This window comes from Hylobates moloch, unplaced genomic scaffold (assembly GCF_009828535.3).
Source record: "Hylobates moloch isolate HMO894 unplaced genomic scaffold, HMol_V3 SCAFFOLD_12, whole genome shotgun sequence".
NCBI lineage: Eukaryota > Metazoa > Chordata > Mammalia > Primates > Hylobatidae > Hylobates > Hylobates moloch.
In genome coordinates, this window is record NW_026652287.1 from 46,168,543 (window position 1) to 46,183,235 (window position 14,693).

Sequence of the window (14,693 nt, forward strand, 5' to 3'; positions counted from 1 at the left end):
GTCTAGGGGGACAAGCTCTATCTTCCCTGTTCCCTATTGGCCCTCTTTCCCCCACCCCTGTTTCTAGTATGGTGACTGTCTTGAGACCGTTGGATGGCTACTGCACACTGATGTGAGGAGGGATATGCCTGTACAGGTGTCTGCCCAGGCTCTGCCATTATATTTGCAGAGGAACCTCTCTGTTGCTCGTTGTAGATGGTAGTGGGCCAGGCCCCAAGGGAGCCCCTCTGTTCACTGGCAGTGGTCTCTGGGGCAAGACACCAAAAACTGCAATCTAGGACACACTCACCATGTATTCAAGAGCATGAGCTCCTGGGGAGGGGAGCTGAGGGTCAGCCACAGCTTCCCCACCAGGGTGGGAGGTGGCATTTGACCAGAGTTGAGAAGGAGGAATAAGCATTCAGCAAATGGAGACGAAGGGAAATAGTAATCCAGGCGGAAGGACAGGCGACGTTTATGTACCGCCAACTATGAGCCAGGCCCTGAGCTAAGCACCTTATTATACATGTTTTCTCATTTATTCCTCACCCAGGAATGCTAATGGTAGGTGTTATCTCCCTTTTACAGATGAGGAAACAGTTCATAACTTGGCCAAAGTCACAGGCTGGTAGGTTCTGGAGCACGGATGTGAATCCCGGGGAGCCTTGGTATGCCGTTGCTGGCCACCCACCTCCTTCCTCCTCCTACCCTCCATTTCAGCATGCCCCCTTTGGCCCCTCTGTGCTGGGGCAAGGCCAGCTCACCCAGGATAGGGTATCCACAGTGGTAGAGCACCGTGTTGTACACCCTCAGTAGACACAGGCTCCAGACCAAGGGCACCTCCCTGGGTAGGCCAAGGGCAGGCTCAGACGACAGGTGAAGCAGACCCAGGCCAATGGCTCCTGCCTTTCTCCATCTCCCCAAGATGTTTTTCTTTGCCTTCTTCTTTGCCTGATCTTTGCCTGTCATCTTCAATCTCTTCTGCTGTGATGGGAACTCCTACCCCAGGTATCTCTGAAACACCCCAGACAGTGTTTCCGCTGTGCCCTGGGTCCACTTGTTCCCTCCATAGTCAGGTATCTGAGGTGCCAAGTTTGGTGCTGGGTCACCTTGCCATGGGCAGACACAGGAGGAGCCTGCAGGCCCACTCACATATCCCATTGCTGCTGTGGCTGGGGGTCTCATTTATTAACTCTTGGGCTGGTCCTGGAGTGGCCATTGGCAGGTGGGCCTTTGTCCACCTGCTGGGTGCTCTGCTCTGCACCAGGGGGCATATCGCTTCTCTCTCTCCTTTGCTGGCCACTGCCTGTCATCCGTTGGGGAAGAGCAACTGAGCATTCAGTTCCCCAGTGCCTCCTGGCTGCTTCTGCCGCTCCATGCCTGGGCCCATCTCCAGGAGTTCTCCCTGGGCTGGGGACGGCTGCTAATGAACAGGAGAACACCGAGTAGCTCACACCAAAAGAACTCCCTGGAGTGCTCCGGGGCCACTTGCTGGGGATGGAAGGGAGGCGGGAGTTCTGTTGTTTTCTTGGAGGAAAATTTTAAGCTTAGGAACACCTTTCTCATTATATGAGGGAGGCAGTGATGGGCTGTGTGGCTGGAAGGCTTCTGGCTAGGAGTCCATCTCCACATGGGGAGGGGAGGCAACCAAGGACTGTAGGAGACAGGCCTTCTTCACCTCGACACTGTGTGGGGCCTGAGGCTTTCAGATGAAGCGTGAGACTGCTCTGCTGGTCTCCTGGGTACAAGATGAACTGATGGACTTGCTTTCTCCTCGCTTCCCGAAGCCTCACTGCCGAGCTGTGAGTCCTGCAGTAGCCAAGCCTGGCACTTGCTCCAGGGGTACCCGTAGAGGCCAGGATGCGTTGGAATGGAGAAAGTAGTTCTTCCTGGGGTCGGGATGGAGAGGGGAATGTCCCATCCAGATGCTGGCCCTTCGTCTGCCAGGTTCCTGTGCCTTCCCTACCCCCCCCGCCCCACAATGGCTTTCCTTGAGCCTAGGCCCTAGGGGCAGCCAGAGCAGGCCTAGACCACATGTGGGTGTGACTCGGTTTCTTCCTCTTTCCTGTCACTTATCCCCTCTGCCATGTCCTCTTCCCCCATCTCCAGCAGGTCAGTCAAGTCAAAGGCAGAAGCCCCTTTGGACCTATGAGCAGGGAGGGAATGAGGAAAGGGGAGAGGACGATAATGGGGTGACATGTTCCCCTGTCCTTATCCCTGCCCCCACCCACAGCTTGAGGGCTATGCTTCTTGTTCAGGCTCCTGCTTTAAACCACGTGAGACTCTAGGGATGACAGAGAAGGAAAAACCTGCCACCTCAGGATGACTCCAGGATGTGTGTGCGCGTGTGTGTGTGTTTGTGCACACGTGTGTGCGCACATGCATGGTGGCTGGTGGGGCAGGGTGAGGAATGGAGAGAAGGAGAGGAAAATCCTAGAAGCCCCGTGGGCCCAGGCCCTGGCCAAGCCTCATCCCCCCGGTCTGCCCTCTGGCTGCCCTGCATTCTCAAGGACTTCCTTGGTCCCCTGAGTCCCCTGTTTGCTGAGACGGGGAGAACCCCTCTGTGACCCGTCTCCTTAGCCCCCCATCTATCCACCGTTCCCCTCCTCAGGGTGTCTCAGATTCTCAGACTTGAGTTTCAGGAGGCACAATAGTTACATTCTCCAGCTCTGATTGCTACAGGCGGGGCCTCTGGCTCCTCTTGAGATTGGGTTTCCCGTGCCCTGGACGCTCCGGAATCTCAGAGGAAGGGGGAGAGAAGTAGGAGGGGGGTACAGTGCTGGGAGGGCCAGTGACTGGCCCCAGAATCGCATCAGCCCTTCAGAGGATGGGGTGTTGCAGCTGCCCAGAGGCACCCCCAGAACAGAATGTACCCCCACTTGCTTCTGGAATGTCAGGACTGGGAGGGCGAGGGAATGGGCAGGCACACCCCAAGGGCTGTTCTCCCCGTTTCCAAAGGCCAGCGGTTCCTGCAGAGTTGAAGGGGGTTCGCCTCTGGTGGCTCCAGATATACCATCTCACTCCACCCTTTCTTGACAGCAAGAAGTGGCTAGTGGCAGCTCCGTGTGTGTGTGTGTGTGTGTGTGTGTGTGTCTGAGTCTGAGCATATGAGTGTATGCATCCAAGTGTATGCACATACCTGGGTATGCATATGTGGGTTCAGCTAAGGCCAAATCTGTGCACACCCCTCAGTCTCCATAAAACTTGTTAGGCCGAAGTCCGTGGGGGCAATTGGCCAGCAAATGATACATGGCCCCTTTCACAGCACAAGTTTGTTTCGAGTGGGAGTTGAGGCCAGTGTTGGCTGTAGCCAGCAGGAATTCCTCCCTCACCCTAGTGGGAGCCATAACTATCTCCCCATCTGTAGCTGGAAAAAAAAAAAAAATATATATATATATATATATATATATATATTAAAAACATGCGACTGGATGCAGTGGCTTACGCCTGTAATCCCAGCACTTTGGGAGGCTGAGACGGGTGTATCACCAGGTCAGGAGATCGAGACCATCCTGGCTAACACTGTGAAACCCCATCTCTTCTAAAAATACAAAAAATTAGCCGGTGCTGTGGCAGGTGCCTGTAGTTCCCAGTACTTGGGAGGCTGAGGCAGGAGAATGGCATGAACCAGGGAGGTGGGGCTTGCAGTGAGCCAAGATCGCACCACTGCACTCCAGCCTGGGCGACAGAGAGAGACTCCATCTCAAAAAAAAACCAAAACAAACAAACAAAAAAAACCATGCTGTCAGTTGGAGTTTATGTGCAACCCCAGGCTCCTCCTGGAGCTTCCCCTCCAGAGCTCTACTGAAGAGGCAGAGTCCTCTCGGAAACACGCACAAGCACACGTGCCTGCAAACAGCAGAAGGAAGAGGGGGGGCTGCTGAAGAGGTGAGGGGGAGGCAAAGGAAGGACAGAGGGAGGGGAGCCAAGGGAGACAGGGAAGTAAGATCAGAAATGGGGATCCAGGGGGAAAGGCAGAGAGCTGAATAAAAGAAGTAAGGTGGAGACTTGTTCCAGGGGCTGAGAAGGGGAGCTGGTGTGGGTGTGAGAAGGGCAATTTTGCAGGGGAACTTTGTGGCTGTTTCAGGGGATACTGAGGGGCCCCCAAGGAAGAGAGGGGCCCAGAGTGGCCACCTGGCTGAGCCTGGCTCTGGTCTGGGCACTGCCAGAGGCCACCAGCCCACAAGCTGTTGTTGCTGTGGAATGACCAGTGGTGTGCAGATGAATACAGAGTGGGCCCAGAACCTGGAGCCAAATCCCGTTTCAAAGGCTTCTTCAGCAGAGCCCGCTTGGGCCCATGCGGAGACAGAGTCCAGTCTTATCGCCTGCTCCTTCATAGCCCTCCCTTCCAGAAGCCTGCAAAGTGGCCAGAACCATGGGCAGGGGAGGCCTCTGCCTCAGAGACATGGATCTCACGAGTAGCCCAGGTCCCCACAGAAGGACAGCCAGCAGAGCTGCGTGTTTGTGTGACACGAGCCAGCCTGACACCCCCAAACAGCATCGAGAATGAGCTGTGGGCTCTGAGGTACTCTCCCTCCCCTAGCCTGGCCCAGAAACCAGGGACCCCGAATGCCAGCCTGGCCAAGGCACCTGTCGAACACAGTGGCTGGGCTCAGGTTTTAGGCAGCTGCATTTGATGGGCCGAGTGGGAAGCAGCTGAGAGCACAGAAAGAACTCTCCAGCTTCCAGCACCAGCATGGAGGGAAACTCTGAGTTGGTGTGGGGCGAGGGGAAGCAGCAGCACTCACTCTATCCCATCTCCAACCAGTATCTCCAGGGAGCGCTGGGAGCCACAGTCCCTGAAGAGACTGGGAGGGTGGTTGGGTGGCCCTGAACTTGGGGGTGCACAGTTAGTGTCCCCACTGGCTGGCAAGCAGGCTGGAGAGAAGCCTGAGGCCAGAAAGGCTTCCAGGGGACATGGCCCCAGAAGACTGGGGAATCAGAGAGACAGCCCTCAGGGGCATGGGCCGACGACAGAGGATAAAATATGAAAGATGGAGCCCGGCACCTGCCCGCGTTGTGCCAGCCAACACTGTCCCTGCCTCTCCACTGGCCCACAGGCCACTAGCTGGCCCATTGTCCCCAGTGAGAGAGCAGACACTGGAGGGGGCTCCCTTGTAGGCAGGGGCTCACTCATGTACGCCTGCCTGGCAGGGACTGCCAGGGGAGAGCCACCCCGGGCTCAGGGGCAAGGAGGGAAGAAGGGGGGTGGCCGAGAGACAGAGTGTGGAGACTGAGTGGGAGGCCCGGCCAGAGTCCGGGAGGCCGCCCTCCACCTTCAGAGTGGAGAACAGAGCCCTGCCATGTTGCAGTCAGGTCCCCTCCTGTGCTATTGGCAGTGGGCAGCGTGCGGGGCCTGTGAACAGGAGATAAAGAGTTCAGGCAGAGTGTTTTTTCTCACTAACCGTGGATTTGTGTATTTGTTCAGCTGGTGGCTCTGATAAGCCCCATTCTGCCAGATAAAAGCAGAGCAGCCACGAGGCAGGGCCTGGGGAGGGGCATCCTAAAGGGGCCTTCCTCCTTTCTGTCCCAAATCCCAGGGTTATCCCCTCCCCCGGGGAAGCCCAGACAGGGAAGGCAGTCACGACATGGAGATGCTCTGCAGCTAATGTCACCTGTCCAGAGCAGGTGTAGACCTCAAGGCAAGGCTCCTCAAAGAGCCCGCCAGGTAAGAAAGCTGGCCCACGTTGCGCCTCTGGTGGGCAGGACGTCTCCTTGCCTCCCCAGGAGCCCTTTCACCATGGACCTAGTGGCCTCTCTGGGCCCTGCAGCCACTGGCTGCTTCCTGCCAGCCTCCTTCCTCCATCTATCCAAGGCACATCCCTGAGCTGACAGGGTGCTCAGAGACCTTCCCCTGTCACATCCCTGGTGTCGCGAGGTACCTGCGGCCCTATTGGGGCAGGGGTCTACTCTTGCTGAGCTAGTTAAGGCCCTGGGCCTAGAGATGGCCTGTGAGGACTTTAGCCACCTTTGAGTAGAGCTACAGTGTTCCCTGCCCCTGGCCTCAGCCTTCCCTGCTCCTTTCACTGTGCTGGCCAGGGGGGAGAAGGGGAACACCACTTGAGCAGATCAGTGGGGCCCTGTTTGCAGCTGCTCCGGCCGCAGGCCTGGCTCCTGTGCCTCCGAGCCTGGGTCCAGATTTCCCATGTCTCTGCCTTTTGTCCTGGAGCTGAGCTGAGCATGTCAGGGGCCGGCGGTCGTGGCATTGTGGGCCTCCGGCTGAGGCCGCCAGCCGTAAGATGGCTGCCAAGGTCTAAAATGGCTGCCAGCAGCGCCCGGAGCAGCGCCGGGAGGCGCGTGGCAGGGGCTTCACTCGCACCAGATCCTTGCTCCCACTTGCTCCTTTACACAGAGCTAATAGTAATAACAGCAATAACGTTTTGGGGCTGTGTCCTGATTTAGAAGGATTTCCTGTCTGTCGCGCTCTCCTGGAGCCCCATTTGTCTCTGCCTCAGTCGCTGGCCCACCTCCATCTCTTTGTCGGGTTCCCTCTCGGCTGTCCCTGGGCTGGGTACGCGCGTGCGCATCCACACACGCGTGTGCATGGGCACATGGCTTGCCATCTCCACTTGGCCTTTCGCAGTGGGTCGGGACCGCTCCCATGGGGTGGACTGTGAGACTTCCTCCTTCTCCCCCTGACTCCACTGATCCAGCTCTGGAGGGCTTGGTGGGGACCAAGTTGTCCCTAGGATGGGTGGGGTTCATAGCAGAGAGACCCCTGGGCAGCAGAGTGGAGACCACATGCCCCTCGCTGAACTCTGCACATGGGTCCTGAGGTTGTGCCCTTCCCGAGCCATGATTTAGAGCAGCCACAGGACTGGGGTCTGAGGACGCCCTGGGGCGGGCCGCCTGCTCGGTAGACCCCTTGGCTGCCACTCCCGGACCGGCTGGGGCTCAAATCAGACCCAAAAACCCAGCAACGGGCCAAGGTGAAAGAGTGAGGTAGTATCAAGAAAGTTCACATTCACACCATGCTATGGCACAGAGAGGTTGCCCTCTCAGGGAACATGGGTGGGCTTCCTCCAGAGCAGAGAGTGCCATTAACAAAGAGATGGCTCAGGGTGGGAACCTCTTTTGCCAAACATACCACCAGGGCTGAGCGAAAGGGGAGGTATGGAAAGGATACACCCCAAACCAGAGGTGGTGAAGTATATCCTTCCATATTAAAAGCATGTGTTAGCACTTTGTATTAAAAAGAGCTACTATTTCTTGACTCGCTACAATAGTATTTATTTTTTGGAATTAAAAAATCAAAAGTTAAGTGGGGATGGGGTGGAGGGGAAGTGGGGCCTGAAACAGTCATCCTTTTTCACCCATTACACTAAGGCAGGCAGCCTGGAGCATGGCCAGTGCTTTCAGCCCCAGACATGGTGGGGCCCTCATGCTGCAAGCAGGGATGCCACCCGGGTGGGCTGCATCCTGCCCTCCAGCCCCAGAACCCAGCTCTGTTCCTTGCCTCCCAAGTGACTAATGGGGTCCCTCGCCCCAACCCTAGGGCTGATGTCACCTTTTGGGAACCTCCTTTATGGTGAGGGCCCGCAGATTGAATCAGGGTGGTGGTGAGACCCAGGAGGCAGGAATGCTCTTTAAAGTCAGGCAAAGCCCTGGCCAATACCAAGGCACGTTTTTCAGATGCCACCCCCATGTGGTCCCCCTGCGAGCAGCTGATTCTTCACCAAATGCCTGGCTTCCTCCTGCCCCACAACCTGCCTGGCCCCCCTCCACCACCCTCTCGCCAGCTGTCATGCCCAGGCAGGCATTCTGGAGGTCCCCGTTGTGCCCCTGGCACACAAAGCTTTGAGGACCAGGGGGACAGGGGTGGGGGGCTTTCCCAAGCTCAGCAAAATATTCACACACACACACACTCCACCCTGCCCCCAGCCCTCTGTGAGCTCCCACTGCACAATGAGCCCTTGTCTCGGGGCTCCCTCTGAGCAGCTGTGGCACCGGGGCATGAGACAGCCCAGACAGGCTGGCACAGAGCGGGCGACAGCGTCAGGGCAAACCTCCCCCCTCTGGGTTGCCAGGCACTGCCTCTGAGCATAAAGGTGAGGTGGGGGAGGCGCAGGCAGACAGGAATGGCTTCAATTAACCAAGTTAGGGAAGGGGATGCTCCTCTGGGAGCTGGAGCTGGGTGGGGGATGGGGGACCCTTGGGTCTGTCCCCACTGTGGAGAGAGATGGTCTCTGACTTCTCTCTTGGGACCCCTCTTTGCTCCTGACTCTTGGCTGGTGCTTTTTACCTGAGGGTGACTTTGCCCTTAAGGGCACAGTGGACAATGTCTTGGGACAGTTTGGGTTGTCACAACTGGGGTGCTACTGTCATCTAGTGGGTGGAGGCCAGGGATGCTGCTTAGATACCCTACACTGCACAGGATGGTCCCCACCACAGAGAGCAGTCCAGCCCAAATGTCAGCAGTGCTGAGGCTGAGAAACCTGCACTGGGCCTGTCTTTCCTTCCCTGCTTTGGGTCTCCCAGAGCCTCCCGGGGCTGGTTTGGGGAGAGGGTGGGGTGAAGGTTTCTGTGGCCAGAGTGGGCCCTCCCTGCTCTTGCACCAGGCTGGAGGGGCCAATGCTTGGCTGGTGGTTATGGGGAACTTTGATCCTGACATATTCTCCCCTTTTGTGTCTCCTGCAGAATCCGGACAATCAGATAGTTCAAACCAGCAAGGAGATGCGGACATCAAACCACTGCCCAACGGTCAGTGCCCCCCACCTGCCCAGCTGCCCTTATCCTTCATGCCCCTCCACTTCCTTCCCCCACCCTGGCTGCCCTGGCCACCCTCACTTCTTCCCCTTCATTCAGCTGTCCCTTGACTGAGCTTAGCCTGCCGTCCTGAGGGGATGGGGGCACACCTAGAGAATCCCCCCTCTTCGGTGTAGACCTGAGGGCCAGCCTGGAGCTGGAAACGGGACTTGGAAGGGAGAGGCAACAGTGGGGAAGACCTTTGGAAATAGCCAGGCAGCCCCCTTCTGGCCTTGTGTTGACTCACTCATCCTTTCCCTTCTTCAGGGCACTTAAGTTTCCAGGACTGTTTTGTGACTTCCGGGGTCTGGAATGTGACGGAGCTGGTGAGAGTATCACAGAGTAAGTGAGTCCTTTCTTCCAGGCCAGGGATGGGGATTGAAAGTGAGGAGGTGGGACCTCATGGGAAGTCCTCCTAATGGGGTCTTAGGGCAGGTGGATGGGGACAGATGCTTTCTGGGACACTCTCGGCTCCATTGGTGCTGGGCTGGGTACAATAGAGTCTTCCAGAGATGCCTGTCTCCAGTCTCCATTGCTTTGGAGGAAAAAGAAAAAGTCACACCCAAAGACTCTTCTGTGACTCACTAGCTGGGAGGAGGTTCCTCAGCAGCCCAGATGGCCCACTTTCTCCCATCTCCTGGCCCCGCAGTAAACTCACCCTGGGCTTCTGGGAAGCTGTTCATGACAACGAAACAGACCCCATCAGGCCTCCCCCCACCTCCAAACCTCATCATCCTCTCGTTCTTCCCAGCTCCTGTTGCAACAGCATCAGGGCCCAACTTCTCGCTGGCGGACCTGGAGAGTCCCAGCTACTACAACATCAACCAGGTGACCCTGGGGCGGCGGTCCATCACCTCCCCTCCTTCCACCAGGTGAGCCCAGTGGCCCTGCCTTTCCATCTTCTCTCCACTCCCCGCCAGGGCCAGGGCCGTCCCAATGGCTATAGTCAGCTGTGTCACCGAGGCTGGGGTGCTTCAGAATGTCACCTCTCATTGAGGGCACTGGCTCTAACACTTTAGAGTCCACCATGCACAGTCACCCACTGAGCTCCTGCTTTGTGCTCTCATGAAGGACCCAGCCCTGGGGACACAAACTCGCACGAGGCATAGCTTTGCCTGGAAGTGGGAGTCCAAGAAGGTCTCTGTCTTGGGGAGGTGACATTTGAGCCCAGACACAGAAGGGGTTGTTGGGGGATGTGGGGAAAATGTTCCAGGAGAAGAGGGTAGCCTGTATCCCAGTTCAGCCTGCACAGGCTGGCGGGACCACCCTGCAGAGGCCAGAAGAAGGCATTTAGACTTCATCCTTGGGTAGTAGGGACCCCTGAGGGGTTTTAAGCAGGGGATGCTGAGGGTATGTGTTCCAGAAAGCTCTCTCCAGCAGCAGTGTGTGTGGGTGGGACTGATAGGCAGTTAGGAGGCCATTGGAAAGGCTAGAGTGGGGGAGGGCCTGGGGGGTGGGGTGGATGGAGAGGGAGGGAGCTGCTTGGGAGGCAGGGATGTGGGTTCTGGCCAGGGCAAGTTGTGCTGGGCAAGGTCCGCTCCACTTTTTTTTTTTAAACATAGGTATTTATATTAATTGTGAGATTTTTGGCATTCATTTTGATTTTTTAAAAATATGGGACTAGGCCAGGCGCGGTGGCTCAGGCCTGTAATCCCAGCACTTTGGGAGGCCGAGATGGGCGGATCACGAGGTCAGGAGATCGAGACCATCCTGGTTAACACGGTGAAACCCCATCTCTACTAAAAAATACAAAAAATTAGCCGGGCATGATGGCGGGCACCTGTAGTCCCAGCTACTTGGGAGGCTGAGGCAGGAGAATGGCGTGAACCTGGGAGGCGGAGCTTGCAGTGAGCCACGATCACGCCACTGCGCTCCAGCCTAGGTGACAGAGCGAGACTCCATATCAAAAAAAAAAAGGGACTAAAATATTTTTTATATTGATGACTGAGTTTTATGGCATTTTTGTCCCCCTGACATTTTTGTCCCTGCGAGTACGTCATTCACCTCACCCTAGCCCTGGGGGCTGCCAGGAAATCATAGGTGGGATACAGGAGGCAGCTGAGGGTTTTGCCGACTTCTCTGATGTGGGCAGCTTGGAGGATCGTGGCATCACAGATTGGGAAGGAGCTTGAGGAAGAGGAGCAGGTTGAAGCTGATGGCTTGAGGGGCCCTAGGGCTGATCTTGGGGTTGGGCACACAGCGAGTGCCCAGCAATGCTGCTGTCGGCCGGCACCACTCCCCACCCAGAGGGCCATCTATGCACAGTTCTTTATCCTGGACACTTGGTCACTCCCTGGAGCCTCGGCCCATCCTTGGCCCATCTGACCCTTTCTTCCTTCCCCAGCACCACCAAGCGCCCCAAGTCCATCGATGACAGCGAGATGGAGAGCCCCGTTGACGACGTGTTCTATCCCGGGACAGGCCGTTCCCCGGCAGCTGGCAGCAGCCAGTCCAGCGGGTGGCCCAACGATGTGGATGCAGGTATGGGTGCGAGGGATCCTGACCCAGAGCAAGGGCAGCCCAGAGCCTTTTTGTCCCCTTCTCAGTTTACCTAGTGAGCCTCCCACCAGTTGTCCCCCTGTTAGGGGGCATTACCCATCTGTTTTCTTGCCTCCTGATCTTCCAGGGAGGGCAGAGCAGGCTGAAGGAAGGGAGTGGAGGTGAGGGGGGGTGCTGTCAGAGTCAGCAGCAGAGCCCGTGGTATGGCGGTGGGAAGCAGAGGGGGTGCCAAGCCTCTGGTGCCCCACAGTGGGATGGCCGCAGTCCCTCCTGGTATTTCTCTAGAGGTTGCCCCACCCTGTGGCCTCATGGTTTAAAGCAGTTTCTCACCCTGGGGGCTCATCATTCTGTGTAGGGGGGATTGTTCTGTGCATGGCAGGATGTTTAGCAGCATCCCTGGCCTCCACCTACAAGATGCCAGCAGCAAAACCCCCACCCCCAGTTTTGATGACCAAAAACGCCTCCAGACATTGTCAAACGTTCCCTAGTGGGACAGAATCCTCCCAGGATGAGAACCACTGGTCTCAAGGGCCCAGCTTTACAGAGAGAGGCTCAGAGTCTAGTGAAGAATGAGCAGAGTCCTTTTGAGACCGGGTAGGGAAGCTAGTGAAGGGGAGAGAGTACAGAGGAAGCCAGCTCAGACCTTCCCAGTCCCCTCTAGGGATCTTTTTCTTGTTGAACCCACCCCCCTTCACCTCCATTCTTGACTGAGGGTGCAGACAGACCTAGAGAGGACTCTGGAAGAGAGCGTGTAACACGTGCGTGTGTGTGTGCATGTACATGAGCACATGTGTGTGAGGAGGCTGGCTGCAAGAGCCCCCCGCTGACGTGCCAGTGGTACAGCCTGTGTTTATCCTCACTGTGGGTGTGACAGGGCCAGGGAGTGCAGACTCACGCGTGTGGGTTGTGCACAGGGCATGTCTGCTCTGGACAGGCCTGGGCCCTGCGCATCATTCTCCTCCTCCAAAAGATGAGGGTCTGACCTAATGGTACTTTGTCTGATGTTTTCCAGATATGCCCCTACTGGGACGGGCCAAGTGGGCAGGCAGAGGCGCTGGGGTGGAGCGGGGTGGGGCTGGGAGGCACTCCTGCTTTTCTGCTGCCCCAGAACGAATGCAAGTTCCGGCAGCTTCTCCTCCTCCTGAGAGGAGGAAAGGAGGGCTTGCCTTCAGGCCTCAGGCTGAGATGGTGGGCTGGAGACCCTCTAGACGGCCAGCAGAGGCTGGCCTCTGTGAGAAGGCTTCCTTGCGTGACTCTGGGGCCCCTTCCAGGGTCTCCTCGTGGCAGGCAGGGACTTGGGCCAGCATGGGCCACATGCTTCCCTAGGGGAGCCTTGAGAGGCAGAGAGAGGAGTTGAGAAGGCCCAGGAGACTCTTGGGCTACATCCTGGGTCCCTGGCCAGGGCCTCAGTAGGTGACCCCTTCTGTAAGGACTGCCCCTGGGGTGCATAGAGGACTGTGTCTGCAGCTGGCTCCTGGGGCAAGGGCTCCTGGGCTCCTGGGCTCCTGTGCCCAGACCTAGTTCCTGAGGAGCACCCCCTTCCTGGCTCCTGCTCTCTCCTTTCTTGGCTGTCTGCTTTTGCGCCTGCCATTTCTGCATTTCTGCTCCTTCCGGCAGTCCTGCCACGCACGGCCCCCCAACATCCTCCTGCAGCACTCTCCGGCTCCCTTTCCCCCTCACTCCGCTGTGTGTTGTTTCCATGGGCTGCAACAAATTGCCAATTAAGCGGCCCAGCTGCAGGACAGGGAACAGCTGGGGAGGCACTGTGCGGCCGTGGGGACAGCTGTGCACAGCTGGTAGGATGCTCCCCCCTCCCCACTGTGCCAGCTATCAGGTGGCACACAGCTGCCGCCAGATAACACCTCTGCTGGCAGCTGGGAGTTCGCCCTTCCCCCGCCCCTTTCCTCTGCAGTTAAGATGGCTCTTTATTTCTCTGTTCTGCAGCCCCTCCACCCCTCACCCAAACTGACTTGATTTGTCCTCCAAGGATGGCAGCTCTTGAGATCTGCCCCAACTCTACCTTATCCTTCCCAGCCTGGGCACAACCTGAAAGCGAAGCCTAAGATGGGAGTTGATCTTTCCAGAAGAACCTGGCCCCCTGGGGGCCCTGCTTTGTCATTTGGATGCTATGGCCACTGGGCAGAGATGAATTTCTAAAGACAGACCTCAAACAAGGTGTTCTCTGTGCCCTTGTTTCACGCTGAATGCCACCCACACCTCTGGCACCAGAAGCAGGGCAGAGCCCTGAAATTACCCATCCTATGGTAGCTGAGCTTCTGGGTCCCCTGGCTGGGGGAGTCCTCTCCCCTCTGGCTCTGCCTCCACAGCTCGGCTAGGCCTGAGCAGCCCAAGGACTCTCTGGGTCCTCTGGCCTCTGTCCCTGCTCTCTCGTTGGGCATTGTGTCCCTCCTGAGGGCTCATGGCTGTGTGCTCCCTTCCCTAAACGGGGCCCTGGCTTCTTCCCGCCAGAACCTCCCATGGCCTAGGGCACCATGGCATAGACCCCAGCCTGTCCCTCCCAAACTTACCCATTCCTGGCTCTCAGGCTGGTGCCCTGGGGTTCCTCCTGTACTCTTTTCCCAATGTTGGTCCTGCATCCCACCCTTTCACTTCATTACCTGCTTGCCAGGACACAGTCTGGGCCCCTTGCTCACCCCTTGCCTGGCACACACCACCCCACATTACCCAGGGGCCTCGTTTTCCTCTCTGGTCAGAAGCACCCTTTGGCTGGCCTACACACAGGGCCTCGGAACCGGGCCCAGAACAAGGCCTGGGACTGGGCAAGGAGCAGCAGGAGGGAGCACGGTGGAGGAAGGGGCGGTGGGGAGGGGCTGAGGAGAGAAGGAACAAACCGCTGGCTTCCCGCCTTCCCCGCGCCCACCCCAGCCCAGCTAAACCTGCCCTGTGTTGCTGCTTCCTCCCCCCAGGCCCGGCTTCTCTAAAGAAGTCAGGAAAGCTGGACTTCTGCAGTGCCCTCTCCTCTCAGGGCAGCTCCCCGCGCATGGCTTTCACCCACCACCCGCTGCCTGTGCTTGCTGGAGTCAGACCAGGTGAGAAATGGGGGGCCCCGGAGGGGGGCAGTTGGGGAGGTGGCTGAGTATCTAGGGGCAGCTGGCCTGGTGAAGGGGCCAGGGCTGACCCCGAGTGACAGCCTCAAGCTCTCCGAGTGGGCTGTGGTGCAGCAGCAGGTGGGCATGGGAGCCGGCCCCTGCTTCACGTAGCACCTCATCGAGGACCAGGCCGGGCCCCTGGGCTGCCCACCTGGCTCCTGAGCAACCTCCCACTTCTCACTCCTCACGTGCGTGGGTGCTACACACAACATAGGCCTGTCCCAAGTCCTCCCCAACTCTGGCCCAGTTCTCCTTTTGTCCTGCCAGCTGTGGGCGGGAAGGCACAGCCTTCTGCCCTGCCCTCCTGCCGGCTCCTCTCTCCCAGCTCCTGGCTGAGCCCAGGCTCTGGTTTTTTGCCAG

General features: G+C 57.8%; 1 protein-coding gene across 11 annotated transcripts in view; it reads left to right on the plus strand.

The window, feature by feature from the left end:
* Nucleotides 1-14,693, plus strand: part of NFIX (nuclear factor I X) — a 221,801-nt gene that overhangs the window by 187,449 nt on the left and 19,659 nt on the right. For 9 of the 11 annotated variants that reach the window (XM_032169873.2, XM_058424583.1, XM_032169874.2 and 6 more), the window contains 5 exons: nt 8,617-8,679; nt 8,992-9,066; nt 9,476-9,596; nt 11,069-11,205; nt 14,151-14,273. In XM_032169873.2, coding sequence (XP_032025764.1) covers nt 8,617-8,679; nt 8,992-9,066; nt 9,476-9,596; nt 11,069-11,205; nt 14,151-14,273 — 519 coding nt within the window. The remainder of the gene's footprint in view (nt 1-8,616; nt 8,680-8,991; nt 9,067-9,475; nt 9,597-11,068; nt 11,206-14,150; nt 14,274-14,693) is intronic. The other 2 variants (XM_032169868.2, XM_032169875.2) reach the window with 1 other exon arrangement.